The 24,721-nt window shown below is 37.7% G+C and overlaps 2 protein-coding genes across 2 annotated transcripts in view; one reads left to right on the top strand and one right to left on the bottom strand.

Moving 5' to 3' along the window:
- The window catches only part of appl2 (adaptor protein, phosphotyrosine interacting with PH domain and leucine zipper 2), a 45,927-nt gene extending 30,573 nt beyond the window's left edge, over window positions 1-15,354 (top strand). Inside the window, exons 20-21 of the mRNA XM_042495408.2 lie at window positions 12,617-12,664; window positions 13,109-15,354. Of these exons, the coding sequence (XP_042351342.2) occupies window positions 12,617-12,664; window positions 13,109-13,237 (177 nt within the window). The 3' untranslated portion in view covers window positions 13,238-15,354. The remainder of the gene's footprint in view (window positions 1-12,616; window positions 12,665-13,108) is intronic.
- A 497-nt stretch (window positions 15,355-15,851) lies between these two features.
- The window catches only part of tubgcp6 (tubulin gamma complex component 6), a 35,408-nt gene continuing 26,538 nt past the window's right edge, over window positions 15,852-24,721 (bottom strand). The window contains exons 21-25 of the mRNA XM_042495406.2: window positions 22,364-22,558; window positions 21,645-21,777; window positions 20,175-20,388; window positions 17,960-18,153; window positions 15,852-16,378 (exon numbers count right to left, since the gene is read on the bottom strand). Coding sequence (XP_042351340.2) covers window positions 16,287-16,378; window positions 17,960-18,153; window positions 20,175-20,388; window positions 21,645-21,777; window positions 22,364-22,558 — 828 coding nt within the window. The 3' untranslated portion in view covers window positions 15,852-16,286. The remainder of the gene's footprint in view (window positions 16,379-17,959; window positions 18,154-20,174; window positions 20,389-21,644; window positions 21,778-22,363; window positions 22,559-24,721) is intronic.

The raw sequence follows: 24,721 nt of genomic DNA, 5'->3' as shown, positions 1-24,721 counted from the left end.
CATAATATGGCATGTTGAAAAAATGACCCAAAAAGCAAGGCTATAGTAAGGCAAAAATGACAAAAAATGACATGCCCCAAAAACAGTCAGAAATAGCTGTAAACTGCATAAAATAGCGTGCTGAGACACACCATGGCATAAAATGTTGCAAAAACAGCCAGAAACACCATCATATGGCATGTTGAAAAAATGACCCAAAAAGCAAGGCTATAGTAAGGCAAAAATGACAAAAAATGACATGTCCCAAAAAGAGCTGAAAACACCTGCAAACTGCATGTAAAGGCATGTTGAGACACACCACAGTATAAAATGTTGCAAAAACAGCCAAAAACACCATAATATGGCATGTTGAAAAAATGACCCAAAAAGCAAGGCTATAGTCAGGCAAAAATGACAAAAAAATGACATGCCCCAAAAACAGTCAGAAATAGCTGTAAACTGCATAAAATAGCGTGTTGAGACACACCATGGCATAAAATGTTGCAAAAACAGCCAGAAACACCATAATATGGCATGTTGAAAAAACGACCCAAAAAGCAAGGCTATAGTAAGGCAAAAATGTCAAAAAATGACATGTCCCAAAAAGAGCTGAAAACACCTGCAAACTGCATAAAAAGGCCTGTTGAGATACACCATGGTCTAATATGTTGCAGAAATGGCCAAAAACACCATAATATGGCATGTTGAAAAAACGACCCAAAAAGCAAGGCTATAGTAAGGCAAAAATGACAAAAAATGATATGCCCCAAAAACAGGTAGAAATAGCTGAAAACTGCATAAAATAGGGTGATTGGACACTCCATGACAGAAAATGTTGCAAAAACAGCCAGAAACACCATAATATGGCATGTTGAAAAAACGACCCAAAAAGCAAGGCTATAGTAAGGCAAAAATGTCAAAAAATGACATGTCCCAAAAAGAGCTGAAAACACCTGCAAACTGCATGTAAAGGCATGTTGAGACACACCACAGTATAAAATGTTGCAGAAATGGCCAAAAATACCATAATATGGCATGTTGAAAAAACGACCCAAAAAGCAAGGCTATAGTAAGGCAAAAATGACAAAAAATGACATGTCCCAAAAACAGGTAGAAATAGCTGGAAATTGCATAAAACAGCGTGCTGAGACACACCATGGTATAAAATGTTGCAGAAATGGCCAGAAACACCATAATATGGCATGTTGAAAAAATGACCCGAAAAGCAAGGCTATAGTAAGGCAAAAATGTCAAAAAATGACATGTCCCAAAAAGAGCTGAAAACACCTGCAAACTGCATGTAAAGGCATGTTGAGACACACCACAGTATAAAATGTTGCAGAAATGGCAAAAAATACCATAATATGGCATGTTGAAAAAACGACCCAAAAAGCAAGGCTATAGTAAGGCAAAAATGTCAAAAAATGACATGTCCCAAAAACAGGTAGAAATAGCTGGAAATTGCATAAAATAGCGTGCTGAGACACGCCATGGCATAAAATGTTGCAAAAATGGGCCAAATAACCACAATATGGCATGTTGAAAAAACGACCCAAAAAGCAAGGCTATAGTAAGGCAAAAATGTCAAAAAATGACATGTCCCAAAAAGAGCTGAAAACACCTGCAAACTGCATAAAAGGGCCTGTTGAGACACACCATGGCATAAAATGTTGCAAAAACAGCCAGAAACACCATAATATGGTATGTTGAAAAAATGACCCAAAAAGCAAGGCTATAGTAAGGCAAAAATGTCAAAAAATGACATGTCCCAAAAAGAGCTGAAAACACCTGCAAACTGCATGTAAAGGCATGTTGAGACACACCACAGTATAAAATGTTGCAAAAACAGCCAAAAACACCATAATATGGCATGTTGAAAAAACGACCCAAAAAGCAAGGCTATAGTAAGGCAAAAATGACAAAAAATGACATGCCCCAAAAACAGTCAGAAATAGCTGTAAACTGCATAAAATAGCGTGCTGAGACACGCCATGGCATAAAATGTTGCAAAAACAGCCAGAAACACCATAATATGGCATGTTGAAAAAACGACCCAAAAAGCAAGGCTATAGTAAGGCAAAAACGTCAAAAAATGACATGTCCCAAAAAGAGCTGAAAACACCTGCAAACTGCATAAAAAGGCCTGTTGAGATACACCATGGTCTAATATGTTGCAGAAATGGCCAAAAACACCATAATATGGCATGTTGAAAAATGACCCAAAAAGCAAGGCTATAGTAAGGCAAAAATGACAAAAAATGACATGCCCCAAAAACAGGTAGAAATAGCTGAAAACTGCATAAAATAGGGTGATTGGACACTCCATGACAGAAAATGTTGCAAAAACAGCCAGAAACACCATAATATGGCATGTTGAAAAAATGACCCAAAAAGCAAGGCAAAAATGTCAAAAAATGACATGTCCCAAAAAGAGCTGAAAACACCTGCAAACTGCATGTAAAGGCATGTTGAGACACACCACAGTATAAAATGTTGCAGAAATGGCCAAAAATACCATAATATGGCATGTTGAAAAAACGACCCAAAAAGCAAGGCTATAGTAAGGCAAAAATGACAAAAAATGACATGTCCCAAAAACAGGTAGAAATAGCTGGAAATTGCATAAAACAGCGTGCTGAGACACACCATGGTATAAAATGTTGCAGAAATGGCCAAAAACACCATAATATGGCATGTTGAAAAATGACCCAAAAAGCAAGGCTATAGTAAGGCAAAAATGACAAAAAATGACATGCCCCAAAAAGAGCTGAAAACACCTGCAAACTGCATGTAAAGGCATGTTGAGACACACCACAGTATAAAATGTTGCAGAAATGGCAAAAAATACCATAATATGGCATGTTGAAAAAACGACCCAAAAAGCAAGGCTATAGTAAGGCAAAAATGAGAAAAAATGACATGTCCCAAAAACAGGTAGAAATAGCTGGAAATTGCATAAAATAGCGTGCTGAGACACGCCATGGCATAAAATGTTGCAAAAACAGCCAGAAACACCATAATATGGCATGTTGAAAAAATTACCCAAAAAGCAAGGCTATAGTAAGGCAAAAATGTCAAAAAATGACATGTCCCAAAAACAGGTAGAAATAGCTGCAAACTGCATAAAAGGGCCTGTTGAGACACACCATGGCATAAAATGTTGCAAAAACAGCCAGAAACACCATAATATGGTATGTTGAAAAAATGACCCAAAAAGCAAGGCTATAGTAAGGCAAAAATGTCAAAAAATGACATGTCCCAAAAAGAGCTGAAAACACCTGCAAACTGCATGTAAAGGCATGTTGAGACACACCACAGTATAAAATGTTGCAGAAATGGCCAAAAATACCATAATATGGCATGTTGAAAAAACGACCCAAAAAGCAAGGCTATAGTCAGGCAAAAATGACAAAAAATGACATGCCCCAAAAACAGTCAGAAATAGCTGGAAAATGCATAAAATAGCGTGCTGAGACACACCATGGCATAAAATGTTGCAAAAACAGCCAGAAACACCATAATATGGCATGTTGAAAAAATTACCCAAAAAGCAAGGCTATAGTAAGGCAAAAATGTCAAAAAATGACATGTCCCAAAAAGAACTGAAAACACCTGCAAACTGCATGTAAAGGCATGTTGAGACACACCACAGTATAAAATGTTGCAGAAATGGCAAAAAATACCATAATATGGCATGTTGAAAAAACGACCCAAAAAGCAAGGCTATAGTAAGGCAAAAATGAGAAAAAATGACATGTCCCAAAAAGAGCTGAAAACAACTGCAAACTGCACGAAAAGGTGTGTTGAGACACACCATGGTATATAAAGTTGTAAAAACAGTCAAAAACACCATAATATAGCATGTTGAAAAAACGACCCAAAAAGCAAGGCTATAGTAAGGCAAAAATGACAAAAAATGACATGTCCCAAAAACAGGTAGAAATAGCTGGAAATTGCATAAAACAGCGTGCTGAGACACACCATGGAATAAAATGTTGCAGAAATGGCCAAAAACACCATAATATGGCATGTTGAAAAAACGACCCAAAAAGCAAGGCTATAGTAAGGCAAAAATGTCAAAAAATGACATGTCCCAAAAACAGGTAGAAATAGCTGGAAATTGCATAAAATAGCGTGCTGAGACACGCCATGGCATAAAATGTTGCAAAAATGGACCAAATAACCACAATATGGCATGTTGAAAAAACGACCCAAAAAGCAAGGCTATAGTAAGGCAAAAATGTCAAAAAATGACATGTCCCAAAAAGAGCTGAAAACACCTGCAAACTGCATAAAAGGGCCTGTTGAGACACACCATGGCATAAAATGTTGCAAAAACAGCCAGAAACACCATAATATGGTATGTTGAAAAAATGACCCAAAAAGCAAGGCTATAGTAAGGCAAAAATGTCAAAAAATGACATGTCCCAAAAAGAGCTGAAAACACCTGCAAACTGCATGTAAAGGCATGTTGAGACACACCACAGTATAAAATGTTGCAGAAATGGCAAAAAATACCATAATATGGCATGTTGAAAAAACGACCCAAAAAGCAAGGCTATAGTCAGGCAAAAATGACAAAAAATGACATGCCCCAAAAACAGTCAGAAATAGCTGGAAAATGCATAAAATAGCGTGCTGAGACACACCATGGCATAAAATGTTGCAAAAACAGCCAGAAACACCATAATATGGCATGTTGAAAAAATTACCCAAAAAGCAAGGCTATAGTAAGGCAAAAATGTCAAAAAATGACATGTCCCAAAAAGAGCTGAAAACACCTGCAAACTGCATGTAAAGGCATGTTGAGACACACCACAGTATAAAATGTTGCAGAAATGGCAAAAAATACCATAATATGGCATGTTGAAAAAACGACCCAAAAAGCAAGGCTATAGTAAGGCAAAAATGAGAAAAAATGACATGTCCCAAAAAGAGCTGAAAACAACTGCAAACTGCACGAAAAGGTGTGTTGAGACACACCATGGTATATAAAGTTGTAAAAACAGTCAAAAACACCATAATATAGCATGTTGAAAAAACGACCCAAAAAGCAAGGCTATAGTAAGGCAAAAATGACAAAAAATGACATGTCCCAAAAACAGGTAGAAATAGCTGGAAATTGCATAAAACAGCGTGCTGAGACACACCATGGAATAAAATGTTGCAGAAATGGCCAAAAACACCATAATATGGCATGTTGAAAAAACGACCCAAAAAGCAAGGCTATAGTAAGGCAAAAATGTCAAAAAATGACATGTCCCAAAAACAGGTAGAAATAGCTGGAAATTGCATAAAATAGCGTGCTGAGACACGCCATGGCATAAAATGTTGCAAAAATGGACCAAATAACCACAATATGGCATGTTGAAAAAACGACCCAAAAAGCAAGGCTATAGTAAGGCAAAAATGTCAAAAAATGACATGTCCCAAAAAGAGCTGAAAACACCTGCAAACTGCATAAAAGGGCCTGTTGAGACACACCATGGCATAAAATGTTGCAGAAATGGCCAAAAACACCATAATATGGCATGTTGAAAAAACGACCCAAAAAGCAAGGCTATAGTAAGGCAAAAATGACAAAAAATGACATGTTCCAAAAAGAGCTGAAAACACCTGCAAACTGCATGAAAAGGCGTGTTGAGACACACCATGGTATATACTGTTGCAAAAACAGTCAAAAACACCATAATATGGCATGTTGAAAAAATGACCCAAAAAGCAAGGCTATAGTAAGGCAAAAATGTCAAAAAATGACATGTCCCAAAAAGAGCTGAAAACACCTGCAAACTGCATGTAAAGGCATGTTGAGACACACCACAGTATAAAATGTTGCAGAAATGGCAAAAAATACCATAATATGGCATGTTGAAAAAACGACCCAAAAAGCAAGGCTATAGTCAGGCAAAAATGACAAAAAATGACATGCCCCAAAAACAGTCAGAAATAGCTGTAAACTGCATAAAATAGCGTGCTGAGACACACCATGGCATAAAATGTTGCAAAAACAGCCAGAAACACCATAATATGGCATGTTGAAAAAATGACCCAAAAAGCAAGGCTATAGTAAGGCAAAAATGTCAAAAAATGACATGTCCCAAAAAGAGCTGAAAACACCTGCAAACTGCATGTAAAGGCATGTTGAGACACACCACAGTATAAAATGTTGCAGAAATGGCAAAAAATACCATAATATGGCATGTTGAAAAAACGACCCAAAAAGCAAGGCTATAGTAAGGCAAAAATGTCAAAAAATGACATGTCCCAAAAAGAGCTGAAAACAACTGCAAACTGCATGAAAAGGCGTGTTGAGACACACCATGGTATATAAAGTTGTAAAAACAGTCAAAAACACCATAATATAGCATGTTGAAAAAACGACCCAAAAAGCAAGGCTATAGTAAGGCAAAAATGACAAAAAATGACATGTCCCAAAAACAGGTAGAAATAGCTGGAAATTGCATAAAACAGCGTGCTGAGACACACCATGGTATAAAATGTTGCAGAAATGGCCAAAAACACCATAATATGGCATGTTGAAAAAACGACCCAAAAAGCAAGGCTATAGTAAGGCAAAAATGTCAAAAAATGACATGTCCCAAAAAGAGCTGAAAACACCTGCAAACTGCATGAAAAGGTGTGTTGAGACACACCATGGTATATAAAGTTGCAAAAACAGTCAAAAACACCATAATATGGCATGTTGAAAAAACGACCCAAAAAGCAAGGCTATAGTAAGGCAAAAATGTCAAAAAATGACATGTCCCAAAAACAGGTAGAAATAGCTGGAAATTGCATAAAATAGCGTGCTGAGACACGCCATGGCATAAAATGTTGCAAAAATGGACCAAATAACCACAATATGGCATGTTGAAAAAACGACCCAAAAAGCAAGGCTATAGTAAGGCAAAAATGTCAAAAAATGGCATGTCGAAAAAACTGCTGAAATCCCTTTAAACTGCATAAAATAGCGTACAGAGACACACCATTGCAAAGGATGTTGCAACAATGGCCAAAAATACCACAAATTAACGTTGCAAAATCTACCGACAAGGCAATACTGTAGTATGGCAAAAATGTCAAAAAATGGCATGTCCTAAAAACTTCTAAAATCCCTTTCAAATCACATTAAATAAAGTGCAGAGACAAGCCATAGTAACAGATCTTGCTAAATTGTCAAAAACACCACAAAATGATATGTTGAAAAAAACACTAAAAATGCAATACTATAGTATGGCAAAAACTGTCCTAGTTTGACGGAAACAGTTAAAAAGAGCTGGAAGCCACCTACAATAGCCTGCTGAGACATAGGTCAGAGTATTTCAAGGTGCAAAAAAGGCCCAAAACACCATAAGTCAATATCAAGTCAATTTTATTTATAAAACACATTATCACAAAACACGGTTTGCCTCAGAGGGCTTTACAGCACACGACATCCCTCTGCCCTTAGACCCTCACATCACCTAAGGAAAAACGAGGACGAAACCTCAGGAAGTGCGGCAGAAAATGATGAGGGATCCCTCTTCCAGGATGGACAGACGTGCAATAGATGTCGTAAATTACAATTGAATTGCAATTATGACAAAAAGGAAAGAGAAGGAGAGAGGGGGAGAGTGGGGGAGAGAGGGGGAGAGATGCACAGCAATAATGGAGGCAGACGCATATCATATTACAGTAACGATAGATGTAAAATTACTAAATGCACTCTATGATAATATTGTGGGTGTTGATAAGAGTCCCATGCGTATATTGATAGTGGAGGTGTGGCTCATAATAATGGCCGTAGAAGGTTGCGTGAAGCACGAACACAGGTATAACTTCAGACAGGATCACAGCAATGGCAAAACCAATACCACGATCAGGGTGAGCCGGGGATACAGTATTAGTGCAGCCGCAGCACGAGCACGACCAAAGGCAGGGTCACAGCATCAGCACGGCTTTTACTACGATCAGGCACAGCCAAGATTGCAGTCATGTCCGGGAAATCTAGGAAACAAGGGAACAGGAATGCTCCAGAGATGCAACGGAGTTAGCGTAATGCAGGAAACACGTGAGCGTTTTCAGATTGAGGGAGAAAGAGAAAGAAGAAGGAGCTCAGTGTATCATAGAAACTCCCTCATCAGATTAGCCTATGTCAGCCCAAACTAGGGGCGGTTCCAGGCAACCTGAGCTCACCCTAATTATAAGCTTAATCAAAGAGGAAGGTCTTCAGTCTACCCTTAAAAGTGTAAACGGTGTCTGCCTCCCTGACCAAGCTGGAAGATGGTTTCATCAAAGAAGAGTGTGGTAGCTAAAGGCTCTGACTCCCATCCTACTTTTGGAGACTTTGGGAACCACAAGTAACCCTGCTTTTTCAGAGCGCAGTGATCTTGATAGTTGGTAATTGCCAAGACACGCCATAGCATAGAAAGTTGCAAAGACCTCCAAAAACACCATCATTTGGCATGTCAAAACATGTCATGTCCTAAAAACTGCTGAAATCCTTTTGAAACCACATGAATTCCTGTGAAGACACACGCCATAGCAAATGATGTTACAAAAACAGCCAAAAACACCACAAAATAGCATGTTGAAAAATTCACCAAAAAGGCAATACTATAGTATGACAAAAATGTCAAAAAATTGCATGTCCTAAAAACTGCTGAAATCCCTGTGAAACCACATAAAATAGTGTGTAGAGACACACCATAGCAAAGGATGTTGCAAAAGTGGCCAAAAACACCACAAGATAACATGTTGAAAAATCCATTGAAAAGGCAATACTATAGTATGGCAAAAATGTAAAAAAAATTGGCATGTCCTAAAAACTGCTAAAATCCTTTTGAAATCACATAAAATAGCATGCAGAGACACGCCATAGTAAAGAATGATGCAAAAACAGCCAAAAACACCTCAAAAAACATGTTGAAAAATTCACCAAAAAGGCAATATTATAGTATGGGAAAAATGTTAAAAAATGGCATGTCCTAAAAACTTCTGGAATCCATTTAAAACCACATAAAATACCACGCAAAGTCATGCCATAGCAAATTATGTTCCAAAAATGGCCAAAAACACCACAAGATAACATGTTGAAATATCCATTGAAAAGGCAATACTATAGTATGGCAAAAATCTCAAAAAATGGCATGTCCTAAAAAGTGCTGAAAACCCTTTTAAACCACATAAAATAGCGTGCAGAGACACGCCATAGCAAAGGATCTTGCAAAAATGGCCAAAAACACCTTAAAATAGCATATTGAAAAAAATGGCAAAAATGTCAAAAAATGTCATCTCCTAAAAACTGCTAAAATCCCTTTGAAATCACAAAAAATAGCACGCAGAGACACGCCATAGTAAAGGATGATGCAAAAATGGCCAAAAACACCTTAAAATAGCATGTTGAAAAATTCACCCAAAAGGCAATACTATAGTATGGCAAAAATTTCAAAAAACTGGCATGTCCAAAAAACTGCTCAAATCCATTTTGAACCATATAAAATAAAGTGTAGAGACATGCCATAGCAAAGGATGTTGCAAAAATGGCCAAAAACACCACAAAATAGCATTTTGAAAAATTCACCAAACAGGCAATACTATAGTATGGCAAAAATCTCAAAAAATGGCATGTCCTAAAAAGTGCTGAAAACCATTTTAAACCACATAAAATAGCGTGCAGAGACACGCCATGGCAAAGGATCTTGCAAAAATGGCCAAAAACACCTTAAAATAGCATATTGAAAAATTCACTGAAAAGGCAATGCTATAGTATGGCAAAAATGTAAAAAAAAATCACATCCTAAAAAATTCTAGAATCCATTTTAAACTGCATAAAATAGCGTGCAGAGACACGCTATAGCATGAGACGTTGCAACAACAGCCAAAAACACCATAAAATAGCATATTGAAAAATTCACCCAAAAGGCAATACTATAGTATGGCAAAAATTTCAAAAAATGGCATGTCCAAAAAACTGCTCGATTCCATTTTAAACCACATAAAATAGCATGGAGAGACATTCCATAGCAAAGGATGTTGCAAAAAAGGCCCAAAACACCACAAGATAACATGTTGAAATATCCATTGAAAAGGCAATGCTATAGTATGGCAAAAATGTCAAAAAATGGCATGTCCTAAAAACTGCTAAAATCCCTTTGAAATGACAAAAAATAGCATGCAGAGACACACCATAGCAACGGATCTTGCAAAAATGGCAAAAATACCTTAAAATAGCATGTTGAGAAATTCACCAAAAAGGCAATACTATAGTATGACAAAAATGTCAAAAAAATGGCATGTCCAAAAAACTTCTGGAATCAATTTAAAACCACATAAAATAGTGTGTAGAGACATGCCATAGCAAAAGATGTTGCAAAAATCACCAAAAACACCACAAAATAGCATTTGGAAAAATTAACAACAAAGACAATACTATAGTATGGCAAAAATTTCAAAAAATGGCATGTTCCAAAAACTGCTATAGCCCATTTTAAACCACATAAAATAGTGTGCAGTCATGCCATTACAAAGAATGCTTGCAAAAACAGCCAAAAACACCTCAAAAAAACATGTTGAAAAATTCACCAAAAAGGCAATATTATAGTATGGGAAAAATGTTAAAAAATGGCATGTCCTAAAAACTGCTGAAATCCCTGTGAAACCACATAAAATACCACGCAGAGACATGCCATAGCAAAGGATGTTGCAAAAATGGCCAAAAACACCACAAGATAACATGTTGAAATATCCATTGAAAAGGCAATACTATAGTATGGCAAAAATCTCAAAAAATGGCATGTCCTAAAAACTGCTAAAATCCCTTTTAAACCACATAAAATAGCGTGCAGAGACACGCCATAGCAAAAGATGTTGCAAAAATGGCCAAAAACACCTTAAAATAGCATATTGAAAAATTCACAGCAAAGGCAATGCTATAGTATGGCAAAAATGTCAAAAAATCACATCCTAAAAAATTCTAGAATCCATTTTAAACTGCATAAAATAGCGTGCAGAGACACGCTATAGCATGAGACGTTGCAACAACAGCCAAAAACACCTTAAAATAGCATATTGAAAAATTCACAGCAAAGGCATTGCTATAGTATGGCAAAAACTTCAAAAAAAATGGCATGTCCCAAAAACTGCTAGAATCTATTTTAAACCACATAAAATAGCGTGCAGAGACACGCCATAACAAAAGATGTTGCAAAAATGGCCAAAATCCCTTAAAATAGCATGTTGAAAAAATCAACCAAAAAGGCAATACTATAGTATGACAAAAATGTCAAAAAATGGCATGTCCAAAAAACTGCTGGATTCCATTTTAAACCACATAAAATAGCGTGCAGAGACATGCCATAGCAAAGGATGATGCAAAAATGGCCAAAAACACCACAAAATAGCATTTTGAAAAATTCACCAAACAGGCAATACTATAGTATGGCAAAAATCTCAAAAAATGGCATGTCCTAAAAAGTACTGAAAACTGTTTTAAAACACATAAAATAGCGTGCAGAGACACGCCATGGCAAAGGATCTTGCAAAAATGGCCAAAAACACCTTAAAATAGCATATTGAAAAATTCACCCAAAAGGCAATACCATAGTATGGCAAAAATTTCAAAAACTGGCATGTCCAAAAAACTGCTCAAATCCATTTTGAACCACATAAAATAGCGTGCAGAGACACGCCATAGCAAAGGATGTTGCAAAAATGGCCAAAAACACCACAAAGTACCATGTTGAAAAATCCACCAAACAGGCAATACTATAGTATGGCAACAACTTTTAAAAATGGCATGTCCCAAAAACTGCTAGAATGACCTTAAAATAGCATGTTGAAAAATTCACCGAAAAGGCAATACTGTAGTATGACAAAAATGTCAAAAAATGGCATTTCCTAAAAACTGCTGAAATCCATTTTAAACCACATAAAATAGCGTACGCCTTTGCAAAGGATGTTGAAAAAATACACTGTAATATAGCATGTCAAAAAATGACAGTGCCATACTATAGTATCAGGATAAATTTCAAAATATGACATGTCCAAAAAAAAAAAACCACGTGGAATAGCATGCAGAGACCCTTCATAGCATAGAATGTTTAAAATGTTCAAAAATGGAAGTATAGTGTGGTGAAAAACATGACTTTTTTCAATATCGTAAAGTATGACTGTTGTCACCATTTTATCTTTTAACTTTTTTTAGCATAATATACTATGACTTTTCCCTTTTCTTCCGACGTGCTAGTTTTACCAATATGCTATACTATGACTTTTTAAATTGTATTGACATGAAAAGGTTTTTACCATTTTGTTTGACAGGCTATTCTCAGACTTTTTTTGACATACTATGGTATGAGTTTCTTTATCACTGTACTTTTATTTTAGTTTTTCTGACATACTCTATCAAGATTATTTTCATTTCCATTATTCCAACTTGCCATACTGTGACTTTTTTTGACATAATAAGAATGAGTTTTTTTTTTTTTTAGATATATTACTGTAAAACTTTTTTCAAGGTAATTTTTGTGCGATACTATGACTTTTTTCATTTTTTTTTTTATAATATGACTTTTTTGACATACTTTACTATGTTTTTTTTTATTTTTTTCCCCTTGGTATTTCTTTTTAATTTGAATCTTTTTGTCTTTCTTCACAGATATGTTACACCATCAGTTTGGCGAAGGAGATAACAGAGGCCAAGAAGGTATCATCATCATGGAAACAGAAGGATTTCTTGCATTCAAAATCCAATTGCTAGTTTCGTTTGTTTGTTGTTGTTTTTTGTTTTTTTTTAAAATGTTGGTTTCCTTTTCTTTCCAAGCATGCTTTCACTTAGAAACATTTGCTGAATTTGAACCCAGCCACATTAGTAAGTCATGAGTGATGAGTCACAACACTGAATCTTGATAGGTGTTTTAGTGGCACAACAGAAGACAACGGACAAAAAACTCAAAGTGAAATTAAAAAAATCCCAACACCCACTTGGAGATATAGATGAAGCTAAACAGAACCAAAATGATTTAAATTGATCAAACATTTTACCTAACTCAGTCATAAGGGCATAGGTGTGAGGTAGGAAGGTAGGAACTTTCACAACTTTAGGATTTTAATCAAACCAAAAAATGATTTTTATTTTCCTGTTTTTAAGGACCCAGAGGCCTTGGCACAGCTGATAAAGAACATGCCTCTAACCAATGATGGCAAATTCCTGCTGTTAGAGCCTGAGACGGGTGACTCGACCAATGGAGCAGAAGAAGACCTGGAGTCCGAAGCCTAGTCCCAGGTAAGACCACAAGAAAAACAACCAAGACCAGGGCGGCGGTCCAATTTCTGCCCAGGAGAGAAGGCTTTCTCTGGATGACGGACATTGTGACCCGCTAGCTCTAACTCTGGTACCGTAACACCCATAATAGAGTTTAGTTCTCTTCCACTTACCCTGCGTTACTAGATCTACAGTTTTTTGCCGTCATGAAAGCGAAAGACATTGGCAGGGGGCTGCCTGGACCCAAAAGCACATCTTATGAGTGCTTCCATTAGATCTGCTTTTCTGTGGTCAGACTGTAACATGGGTCTTTGGATTTGGAGTTGGTTTTACGCCACTGTGGGTGGCACTCAAAAGGGACACCATATAGGACTTGATTGTGTTTACTTGTTTTCTAATATCCCCAGCCATCTAACAGAGGATGGTGAATTCTTTTCTTCAGTTTAGGTTTACATAGTTTGGAGAGTTTATTCCTTAACTTTGTTTCACATGTTAACTTGTACGTACGGTAAGGCTCTTATGCAACTACTCTGCTGTTTACTTCCTGTTTATTTCTGTACAAAAAAGGTTATCGCACTTCCGAGGTTAATTTGTTTCATAATGCTTGGTTACAGAATGCACTAATTGAGACATCTGAAGGATCTTAGAATTTTAAGACATGAAATAGTTTGAAATCATGTCCGTTCTTTTTATCTGCAGAGAAGCGACTGTTGCATTGCTTGCTGTTTTAACTCTGCGTGAGCATGCGTGTCCCGAAGCAGCGGACACAGTTGGTGAAGTGATTCAACTAAATTTGTTCTTTCTGCACTCTTGCCACTGTCTTAGGCATTCGCTCTAAACTGAATTAAGTTTAGGATGATCTTTATTAAGATCTGTATGCAAGGTCCTCCTTGAGCAGCCCAAATATTCTTTAGTAAATCTGGTACTTTGCTTTAGGTTTCTTGAAAGTCTATGTAAATATCAACCGTCCGAGTGTCTGTATAATGTTTAATCAGAGTTGGCTGCATTAAAAACTTTTACTTTTTAAAAGCTAGGACTGCTGCGGTGCATGATTAAATAATGGAGTTCTCTCTCAGTCCCTTCGCAGAAGATTAAAATCTTGATACTGAGCACTAAGCTGTAATACATAAAAAATAATAATAGTAAATCACTCAAACATTTCAGTGACGCATGTAGGCCGACCACAGTGTGGTATAATGAACTCATTGAAAAACAACATGCTCTTTGCTGATACATAAGAATATTAAACAGAAAAACTGAGGGGAAAGCGATCGATCTGTGAAATTCTGCCTTCCCTCAGTGCGGTTTTATTCCATTTCAGCCAATTTGAGCTGTAACACTAATCTCAATGGACAGTGGAAGCGTGTGGTGCACTGTGTGAATGTGATATGTGTTTGTACTGTGCAAAACAGACAGGGTCAAAACCACTGACTTGATGTTGATCGTGAAAGTAACATTGTTGACCAGTGCTGCTTGCTTTTCCCACTCATCAGAACTCGAGGTCGTTTCACGTTGATTAAGTGTGGATATTTCATTACTCGCTGCCTGCTCTACTGGTTAAATCATTTCAGACTGTTTGATTGCTCCTAACGCCGTTTATTGTAATCAGAGAAATAGTTTGATATTCGGGAAATGCACGTATTTGCTTAACTGTCTGCAAATGGATACGATCTTCTAGGAAAACGAGGGCTCGGTTTACAGCACAAAGGAAGTGCATCAAACATCGGGCGACTAAAACTGAAAGAGGATGATGCTTTTGATGTCTCCAGCAGCTGTCAGTAGCTATGCCCAGTTACCAAAGTATTTTGCAGTAACTGTTATTATTAGTGGAAATGTTTTTGTTTTTGTTTTTTTGAGGGGGGGGCTGTAGCTTTATATTCAATGGATAAACACTGTCGCGCTATCAATCTTCTCATCGACCTTTCCACCAGAAAGCGCATATGTGCATTTCCCCTAACATCCTACTTTTGTTTGAAGTTGTAACGGTTAACCATGTTTTCCTCTTTCCTGATGTAAATGCATATCATTTGGTAAAAACAAAATGTTGTCCATCAAATAACCTTGTACCCTCCATCCGCAGGTGCTGGTTGAAATGCTTCAATCACACCGTTAATAAAACTACAAAAATGCCACCTAAACGTTCTTAGTGCATCAGTCGTCAAAAGTCTGAAATCTTTTTTCATTTGATGACCAACACACGTTGATGCTTGTGTTGTACCTTTGACTGACGGCTCAGTTGGTAAGAAAAGTTTCTCCAACTTCCTGTCAAAAACAAAATCCTCTTATTGTGGCATTCTGTAGCGCATTACACGCACTACAGCTGTGCTGAATAGTCTTGATATATATTTGCTTTGCAAGTTAATGCACCGTCAGGAGAAATCTGGGTACTCATTGTGAGGAAAATAAATTCCAGTAATATAGCAAGGACTGCATTTTCTCCCCCCACTCTCTGTCTTTTTGTAAATGGCTGATCTTGACAGAATCCATTACCCATAAGGCTTTGCACTTAATTTGTCCTAGTTTTCTAATACCAATGCTAACATGCAATCTTTAATAAATGTAAGTAATTTTTTTCTTGCTCAAGTCAATGTGTTTTCTTTGAATCACAGAAGAACTCTAACATCAGCACTGCGGAGTAGAGTATTTATTTAACAAAGCATTTAGCTTTTGTATTTACATATAATCAACACTTAATTTATATGCACTTAATATCTACATAGCTGGGGACACATCTGAGTGTGAGACTTTACAGGAGGCATCAGCTTTATCTCAATTACAAACTTTGTCAGCACACAATTTGAGCAGTACAGCCATTAATCAAGCACACAGACATGTAGCTCAAATCCTGCATATTGATTGCCTAAACGGGTTTAAATGTCAAATCCATGCAGCACCGTGAACTGAATTTATGGTATACATGTCTGATTCTGTCTTCTGTCCTATAAACACTAAGTGGGGATTCTAAAAATGTAAACAGTCATTGTACACAATGGTGCGTTCGATAAGTATCGAGCAAGTATGTGCCTGTACTATGTCAAGTGCAACATACACACCAGTACACTGCTCAGGAGTCTTTGTAATAGTTGTTGAAGTTGATGCGAAGAAGAAAATCCTCTAGATGAGGCTGGTAACCTCTGTTCACCAGCTTGGTCACCACTGCGAGAAGAAACAAACATACAGCGCTTAGACTTATTATATAAAAATTCCCTGTTTTACTATCCCAATGCTGTGCGTGTTAGGAAATTATCTGCGAAAATATAAAAGGGGAAAAGAATACATTACTTTACAAAATGACCATTTGTGTATGAGTTACTCATCACGTGTCACTAAGAAAACTTTCTCACATGCCTCCATGGTGAACGAAGAATCAAAAAAAAAGTTGTTCTTCATAAAATGAAATAATCAGGGTCCAGGTTTAAAAACAATAATCCTATACTAAAGCATGCTTACAAGCTATTACACAACTTGTGTAGTATAATAAGTCTCATTTATCCAATCACATGCTCAGTACTTCTCAAATGCATTTATTTTTAGTTAAAACATTACGATTTAAAACACTTCAGTACAAACAGCCTCTTACACGGCTGAGCAGCGTGACAGAATACGCTCAGAGCGCACTTACGTTTGAACACAAACGCATGTGTTTGGGAAGCACTGAGCTACAGCTGGATAAATAGACTTGGATTTTACAGCATGAGTGGTAAGAGAGCTTGGAAACAGATCTTTTGAGATTGTTTTGCTGTTGTGAAATGCAGATGATTACTTCAATTAATAAAGAGCGTTCGCCCTTTATCAATACTTTTCTCACTGTGGAGGAACACCAGAAAAATGTTTCTTTACAAACTCGAGGTAACACACAGTGAGTAACTGATGTACAAACCGTCAACAGGTTCCTTGAATAGACTTGCTCACAGACAGAGTCACATTACCTTCAGGTAAACTTCATAAAGTGCTTCACAGACTAAAACTGTGTGGATTCTACTCGCATCACATACAATGAAATCGCTTTAGGCAGGTATCTCTTAAATATGAGCATAAACAGGAAAAACAAGCCAGCAAAACCTTTAATTAAGACAACACATAGCTGCTCAGCTCCATTAAATATTCAATATAAACTTCAATATTTCAATACAAAACAAGCAGCTTAAGCTATAGTTTTTCCGTGTTAAACATATAATTACTATAAAATTGACTCCTTTCATTGTAGCATTTTTGACATCATTTCCAAAATGATTACGTCTAGAGTCAGACGCTTGACTAACCATTGTCGGCTCGTGTTAATCGAAGATGAGCCTGACCTCAGCTTAGAAACGTCTTACTTATTTCCTTATTACAGCAACAACACTAATACTTTACAATTGCAAAGAAAACTACTCTCCCAACCATTAAAATGAGCCTGGAGAACTTAATGAATCCCTTTCATTTAGAGAAGATTCAATGTGCTTAAAAACACACGCTCTATAATTAAGCAACCCCCAATTAAGTGCGTTGCAACTTGAAATTAGAAGACAATCTACATTTTATAACATTTTAACATTTCACAGTGTCATACAATTACAAGTGAAAGATATTTAAGAAACTTGGGTGAGATTATCAAGGCTCTTTGTTGCTTTTACCCCCAGCTTGTTTGTTGATATTACTGTTTATAATTTACTGATTGAATGTCAAGTGATTTTAATAACACATCCTTTGGCTTTATAATCAGGAGTCTGAGCTACAGCTGAATGAAATGCTTACCTTTGAAAAGAAAGTGAGAGTAATACTTGAAGGTGTTGTATGACTGTTGCATGGCGATGAAGCTGGGGTGCACTGCCTCCCCCTGCTGGCTGCCCCAGGGCTGTGCGATCAGCTGCGCCCGAAACTTGAGGATCAGGCTGAAGATGCTGTGGATGATGTTCATGACCGGAGCTGCCTTCTCTGTCAGCAAACCCCTGGGGAGGCGAGAGAGTGCAAAGTTTAAGAAACATGACAAGGAACTTTGAAATGGCTTTTTCAGACGGGCTGAAATTCTACACAGAAAAGTGTGATACTGACAACCTCTCTTAATGAGATTAAATCATTCATCGGGTTCAAAAGTTAGCCTCACATCCAGCTGGAATTTTAATTAACTTGTTACGAAGAGGTTGAATTAATTTTATATGAAATTATGGGTGCAGAGAGTTCCACTCCAGCTTGCCGTGCCTGTACAGAGCCTGAAGAAATCATTTCACTCCCCTGAATTTTTCTGCATTTCGTCATGTTGCTGCCCCAAAATCATGATGGTTTAAATTGCATTTTTGCGGTGCTATCTTAAAGTTCACAACACTTTGCAGAACACCTGTTACAACACATGGTTTTGACTTTGGTATGTGAAGGGGGCCCAAAAAGTTGCCCCAAGTAATTTATCTTTAATTATTGTTTAATATAAAGCTGGGACTATTAGTTGATTTAATGAGTCACTCATGTACTGTGTTTGTGTATGTCTCTAGTGAATGTGATGTTTTGTCTTTTTTACATGGATCCTGAGTCTGGAATAATTGATTGATTGATTGATTGAAAGAAAAAAAGTGGATTTTTAAGATGCAAATGCATTTTATGGTTTCACTGTCTACGATATGAGAATTTGTGATATTTACATTTATGCACATTTAATATGTTTGAGTTCCTAACAGCTGATCATAAAAACCAAAACATTTAATGACAAAACCTTGTTTTCACAAGGTTTTGCATTCTTACTATTTTCTGATGTTCTATAGATCAAACAGTCAATAAAGATAATAGTGAAAATGCCCATTATAAGACATTTAAATCAGTTGTTTTGGTTTTTTTACCATCAGTCTTCTGTGATAGAAAATTGAATATCTTCAGTTTTTGACAAAGAAATCTGAAAATATTTACTTTTGCTTAGCTGCAACCAGATTTTATTTGATTTTTATTTTGCTTTTAAAAATTCCTTGAAACCAGCCTGAAACTAGACCATGCCCATATTATCAATACCTATGATTAACCTGTCCATTTAAAACGAAATACAAACCTGAAAGCATCTAAAATAACAGGAGCCATTTCAAAAAGAAAAAAAGGTCAAATTTAGGCATCCTATATTAACTCCAATACCTCAACTCAGGATATGTGCTGATACTGATGAGTGATCTTACACCTGTGCTCTCTATTAGATTTTAATCTGCATACCTCACTACATAGAAATACTGTAATTGGGCTATAAATAAAAAAAAAAAAGAGAAATAAAAATTAAAAAAATCCTAGAGCACAGGTTGATGTCCTTAAATTTGCGCTAATTCGAGAGCCTGGAACCATCAAATATGTGGCATTTTTCCTTGAAAGACTATTTAAGATGTAAGTCATGTATCAACATCGTTCTTCATTATTTTTCATTTGCTCAAATTATCTCAATAAATGTAAGTTATAACAGCATCGTTGAATCTTCTAATAATGACACAATTAAATTGTTTTTAATGTGAATCTGTTAAGCCATGGCCAAATAGCCAGACCGCTGCATTATCATTATTGGACTGTTGCACCATGGTAGAGAAGATGCATAACTGTGGAGTGACTTCTGGAGAGAAGTGCCTCCATACTGTGGCACATGCATTTTTACATCTGCTCTGTGTACCAAGGTGATATGTTTTGGTGTATTCAGCGTGTACTCATTTTATGTAGTTTATGCATGCGATCTTTGGGTTTACAAGGTTATCTGCGCCTGCTCTCACATGGGGTGCACAGGCTAAAAACTGATAACACTGAATACTGAAAGCTGTGATCACTCAAGATGCTGGAAAGTTTAAAATGCATTTCATTCAAGGGGAGACGAGGACATTTGACCTTGTTCCAAAAGTCTTTTCCTAAAATGCAATAAATTGGAGAAAAATCCCATATTTTGTGCAACAGAGATAACAATAAGCATTATATTGCAACTAACACTGTTAAGAGGCACACATGCAGTGCCAGCCCTCACCTGAAGATGGCTCTGTTGAGGTAGTCTGCATGTGTGCGGTGGATGGCGTCCAGGTCGCTGGCGGTGGCCAGCTTGGCTGTGAATTCGCTCCAGGACACTTGCAGGATCTGGTTGGCGATGTATCCCTGTATCACCTTTACAAAATGTTGCATCTCATGTCTGTATAGCTGCAGCTGATGGAACTGCACCGAGCGACCTGCACCTTTCACCAGCGCTGAGGGAAACAGGATGGGAACAAGTCATCATCAGTGCAGCAGACTGAAAATAAACATTTGCTCAAATAGGAAGATCTGCTGCTTTTCTGTATCTTATCACACCAGTGCAATTTCTTCTTGTTTATCAGCAGTTTGAGCTCACTTTTGGCGCAAATAGTAGAGAAAACGATGGTTAAAGCTATAGATATGATACAAACAGACCTTGGTCGATTGTATTATGCATTTTTTCTTTGAGTGAAGTCTTCTTTTTATTCTTTTTATGTTAAAAAAAAACAATCATTCTGAGTCCCGTATTAAAGGCGCATTTTGTAAGATCTGGCCATAATTTTAGTCCAAAAAGTGAACTAACCCTATCAACACAGTGTGAAGAAGTAACACCTTTGACATTTAGTTTCAAGATGCCGATGTGCTGTAGTGAACGCCCCATGGCAAAGAAAAGAAGTGACATACGAAGAAGCAAAACTAGAGTAAATATTGGTGTGTCTATCCGACACTGGGGACAGTTCCTGTAGAGTAAAAAGGATGCGACTTGATGCTGAACTCACATTTCTTTTAGACTGGTAAGTAACATCTAATGTTGGCTATATACACTAAATATCTGTAGTGTAACTAATGACAACCAAACTGTTACTGTAGGCTCACAGTTCGCGATATGTGACTGTTTTCCTGTTACTGTGGTGTTGATAAAACTGAGCTAAATAAGCTATAAAGTAAACAATACACAAACATCACACAACAAGATCAGAAGACATTTTGACCGGCTGTATTTTTGCTCTGCTGTCAGTAATGAGTTGCCTTCATTTATGATGGACATAGAAGTAGACCGACATTTAAAGGGTGAAATAATGCCCCCCCCATGCGGTTGGGCTGGGTAGCTGGAACTTACGTAATGCACCCTGTAGTAATCATCCACATTTTCCCTGGTGATCGGTAATATTCTTGTTTCAGTCTCTGTAGTTTGCATCCCTGTAATACCTTAATACTTTGTTTTGTCCCTTCAGGATAACCATTTAAGTAGTCCGTGCACAGGCTTTCACCGATCAATACTATCTAACCCACTGAAGCACACTGTTTTACAACAAGTCCCACTGCTATGAGATGTGCTTTGTATAAATAAAACATAAAGGAATCGCAGCATTCCCCTTAATGAATATTTTATAAACAGCTGAAGCACAACAGGAAGAATCTTAACTCTTCCTTCTCAGTACAGGGGAGTCTGAGCCCGGCTTGAAAACACAGCTCCCACCTTTCTCACCTGTTCTCTTGAGGTGGAACCAGACCTCGCGGAGGCTCCACACCATGTGTTTGAGCTGGAGCAGGAACGAGAACAGACGGTTGTACTTGTTCATGCAGCTGTCTGTGATAATGATGTTCAACGGCCAGTCCACCTGGGAGATGACACCAAGGAAAAGAGACAAGGGGGAAGAGGGGGGAAAAAGAAGTGCGTTAAAAGTGCGAGAGTGTGAAAGAAACGTAAAAGGGAGAGTGACGAATGAGGCGAGGGGGGAAGTGTGAGTGCAGAGATGTTGAAAAACGGAGGTGAGAGGATTGCGAAGGAAAGACAGTGGTGAGAGATGGGGGGGGGGATGAGGAAAAGATGTATGGCAAGAGAGCACAGGAAAAAAAAGTGAAGCGAGAGATGAAGATATCGAAAGAGAGGGAGGAGGTTCAGGAAAGGTACAAGATGGAGATTCAGCAGGAGAGGGCACAGTCAGGAGGGTGAAGAACACAGAACAAGAGCGGAGGACAATATGTGCAGCATTAGTCACTGTGCATGTCATCCAAAAGACTCAACTCCAATCAATCTACAAGGTTCAACCATTTAAGTGCGTGATAAGCTCATTTTCCACACCCAGAGCAGTTTGTCAAAACATGACAGGTTGTCACATTCAAGCTGCCACTCATGCCGAGACAAGCGCGCTCATGCAAGCGTACGCACTCTGTTACTCTCTCCATCAAAACACACTGCCTCACCTTGTAGCGTAGCTCCAGACAGTTCAGAGAATCAGGGGCGTGTGGGTGGAAGGTCTCCGGGAGGAAGCGCAGGGCAAAGGTGAAGTTACCAGCTAATGGTGTGTCCCCGTGTAAGCTGTACTGCAGGGCTTTACTGAGGATGGAGTTCAGAACCAGGGGGGTCAGCAGCTCACCGGGAGTCTGGCCACTGCCCAGCTGAGTGGAGACATATAAATCAATCAATATATAAAGTCAAATAAATACACACAAGGTCAAACATGGATGACTACCTGTACCTCTACACTTCTGCTTCTCAAATGTGCTATCAAGGCCCAAGAGTTGGCAGCTTTTCATCCCAAACAAACGCTGCGTGTAGCTGATTGCGATGATTAGCTCGCTTTCCGGTTGAAGGTGTGCTAATCACTGAGATCAGCTGGTGTAGTGTTTGGCTGGAACAAAAACCTTCTGTCTCATGGGTCTCAGGAGACAGATGTACATGAATGTTTCAGCAGAACAGCACCAAGGTGTTAGTGAAGGCTGTGCTTGTTATTTCACGCCAGGAAGCTTGGGCTTAACATACGCAGTCTTGGAATCTAAGCAGTGACGCATCATGTGCTGCACAACAGGCACACAGAGACAGCAGATATAAAAATACTTCTGAGTTTAAAGTGGCAGTAAATCATATTTATGTAACATCTACAGTATGTATCAGTTTAATTTGTCTTTTTTCAGCCACAGCAGGCAGATTTTCTCTGTGAAAAAGCTCTGAAAAGACACTGTTCACTACCTCCTCAGAACTTAAAGGCAGACTGACACAGCTGATGAACATAGTGGAGCATTTAGCAGCTAAAGAGGCAGATATGTCCCTTCAGGACTCTACTGAACTTCCATGTACTAGGTAGCCAGAAACACGACTGCTGGCTAACCAAGCAAGCCAAAAAGGTGCCAATATGCTTAAAAGATGATCAGATAACAAAATATGGCATATATTGATTAGCCTAGTCAAAATGGCCTATAGATGATGTGATATTTTTAAGCTATATTGAAAACACGATATATGTCTCAATATTTTGAGACCACCTTTGAATTAGTGTAGACTACTTAAATACAGAAGTACTATTTAAACTATTCTTACAATAAAGTTTAATAAAGTATTGTTATTATAAAGTTAAAGAAAGTACTGTTATAATTAACGTAAATAAAGTATTGTTATAATAAAGTGTAATTAGTATAATGGTAAATTAAGTACTGTTAAAATAAAGTTAAAGTATTGTTTGAAAAAAGTCAAATGAAGTACTTTTATAACAAAGTGAAATAAAGTCTTGTATATAATAAAAGTTAAATGAGGTAATGTTACGGTGAGGTTAAATAAAGTACTGTGTAAGTGTTGATGTTTTTTGCTGTGAACTTGAAGCCTCCAGCCAACATTTAGCTGTTAACATTAAATTGCTACAGTGGCACTGTTAAACTTGAGGATTTATTCACTGTGAGCAGGAATCAAACGAACAGCTCTTCAGTTCATTAGTTAATAATATTTGCAAGTCTAACTGGTGCTCCATGGTTGAATCGTCTGGAGCCCTGCAGATAAAAAGAGACACACCTCGCCTCCTTACACATTATCAATCAGGAGAAAGTATTCTGAATGGGTAGCGGAGTGCTGCGATGTATCATGTTTTTAAGTTTTTTTTTTTCTTTTTGTGTCTGTGACAGGGAGCGTGCAAGAGAACCAAAACACCAAAGCAAGTCTGAAACCAGTGGCTTAAAAAAGAAAAAAAAAGTATAACTGATATATTGCCCAATCCTTTATCCAGCATTATCCTCCATTTAGAGTTGTATTTCTGACCACCTGATTAATGTCAGTCCAGTATCCTCTCTCCTTTAGCTCTGTTTTTGGTCTAAGTCCTGAGGGAAATATTTGAGCTGAAAACCAAAACAATGACAAAAGGCACTGAAACTCCTCTGTGGGTTCTTCATAACGAGCAGCCCCTTTCAATCGACACATCGTTATTCAGTCCATTACTACGAGAAAAGCACTGCAAGTAGCTTTTAGAAGGTCAGTTTTGCTTGGACGTGTCATAACTAAAATCTTTTTACTTGAAGCTTTGTGTGGTATAGCTGCGACACACACACAGGCTCTAGCGTTCCATATAACATTTTGCGGGAGACGGCGTTCACCAGGGAATGATGGGAGTCGTGTAACTTCCTCTAGAGAACTGCCCTCCAACTATGGCACATACATTTTTAAATAAAGGCTAACTCTGTGTGCTCAAGTTTTGGTGTGTGCCTCAGATATTATTCAGTGTGTATGTTGATTTTCATGCATACAATCATTGAGTTTACAAGGTTACCTGCACCTGCTCTCAAATGGGTTTCTCAGGC

Source organism: Plectropomus leopardus, chromosome 7 (assembly GCF_026936395.1).
Source record: "Plectropomus leopardus strain MGB_pleo_1.0 chromosome 7, ASM2693639v1, whole genome shotgun sequence".
NCBI classification, from domain to species: domain Eukaryota; kingdom Metazoa; phylum Chordata; class Actinopteri; order Perciformes; family Serranidae; genus Plectropomus; species Plectropomus leopardus.
This window is presented reverse-complemented; position numbering and strand designations above follow the sequence as displayed.